We start from the raw sequence: 775 nt of genomic DNA on the forward strand, positions 1-775 counted from the left end.
CCCCAGCCCTCCCATGGGTCTCCCCAGCCAGGTGGACTCTGTGTGTGGGGACTGTAGCAAGCCAGGACTTGGCCACCTTCCTCCTCCTCCTCTGCCTGGGTCGTGGGGATGCTGGTGGCTTTTGGGGCTGTCCCTGCTGTCCCCAGGGTGCAGGGCCATGCTGACAGGTGCCTGTCCTGCGCAGATGGCGGCTTGTACACAGCCACGCGCTATGAGTTTCGGAGCCTCCCTGACATCCGGAGAAACCTGCACCAGCGGCCGCTGAAGATGGAGGAGTCCCCGCTGCACTGGCTGAATGGTGAGATGTCCCTACTCCCCATCCTGGGACCAGTGTCATGGGCCCTGGGACACTGTGCATCGCCTCGGGGAGTGTGGAGCAGGGTGGGGAGGGGCGGCCCTGGGGTCCTGCGTGGTTTGTCATAAGGGGAAGCGGAGGCAGAGAGGGTTCCCCTGCTCCATGGTGGGTTCCCAGCCCCCACCTTTCACTCTGCATCCCTCAGATGCCGAGTTTGTGGCCTCCGTGCTGGTCCAAGAGAGCAAGGACAGCCCCGTGGGTGATGACGACAAAATCTACTACTTCTTCACGGAGCGGGCAGGCGAGGAGACCACGTCCTTCTTTGACAAGAGCCAGGTGGCCCGAGTGGCCCGGGTGGCCCGTGTCTGCAAGGTAGGCATGTCCCCAGCCACAGAGAGTCAAGCGCTGCTCCCCCTGGTGCAGTGGCTGCATGCTGGCACCTTGGGGGAAGCAGATGCAGGGACAGAGGGGGACACAACC

General features: G+C 63.7%; 1 protein-coding gene across 1 annotated transcript in view; it reads left to right on the top strand.

Annotated features, from left to right (window-relative positions):
- The window catches only part of LOC104497195 (semaphorin-4G-like), a 7,928-nt gene that overhangs the window by 3,835 nt on the left and 3,318 nt on the right, over positions 1-775 (top strand). The window contains exons 6-7 of the mRNA XM_010140415.1: positions 185-298; positions 501-667. Coding sequence (XP_010138717.1) covers positions 185-298; positions 501-667 — 281 coding nt within the window. The remainder of the gene's footprint in view (positions 1-184; positions 299-500; positions 668-775) is intronic.

The sequence above is a fragment of the Buceros rhinoceros genome, unplaced genomic scaffold (assembly GCF_000710305.1).
Source record: "Buceros rhinoceros silvestris isolate BGI_N320 unplaced genomic scaffold, ASM71030v1 scaffold38737, whole genome shotgun sequence".
Classification (NCBI taxonomy): Eukaryota; Metazoa; Chordata; class Aves; order Bucerotiformes; family Bucerotidae; genus Buceros; species Buceros rhinoceros.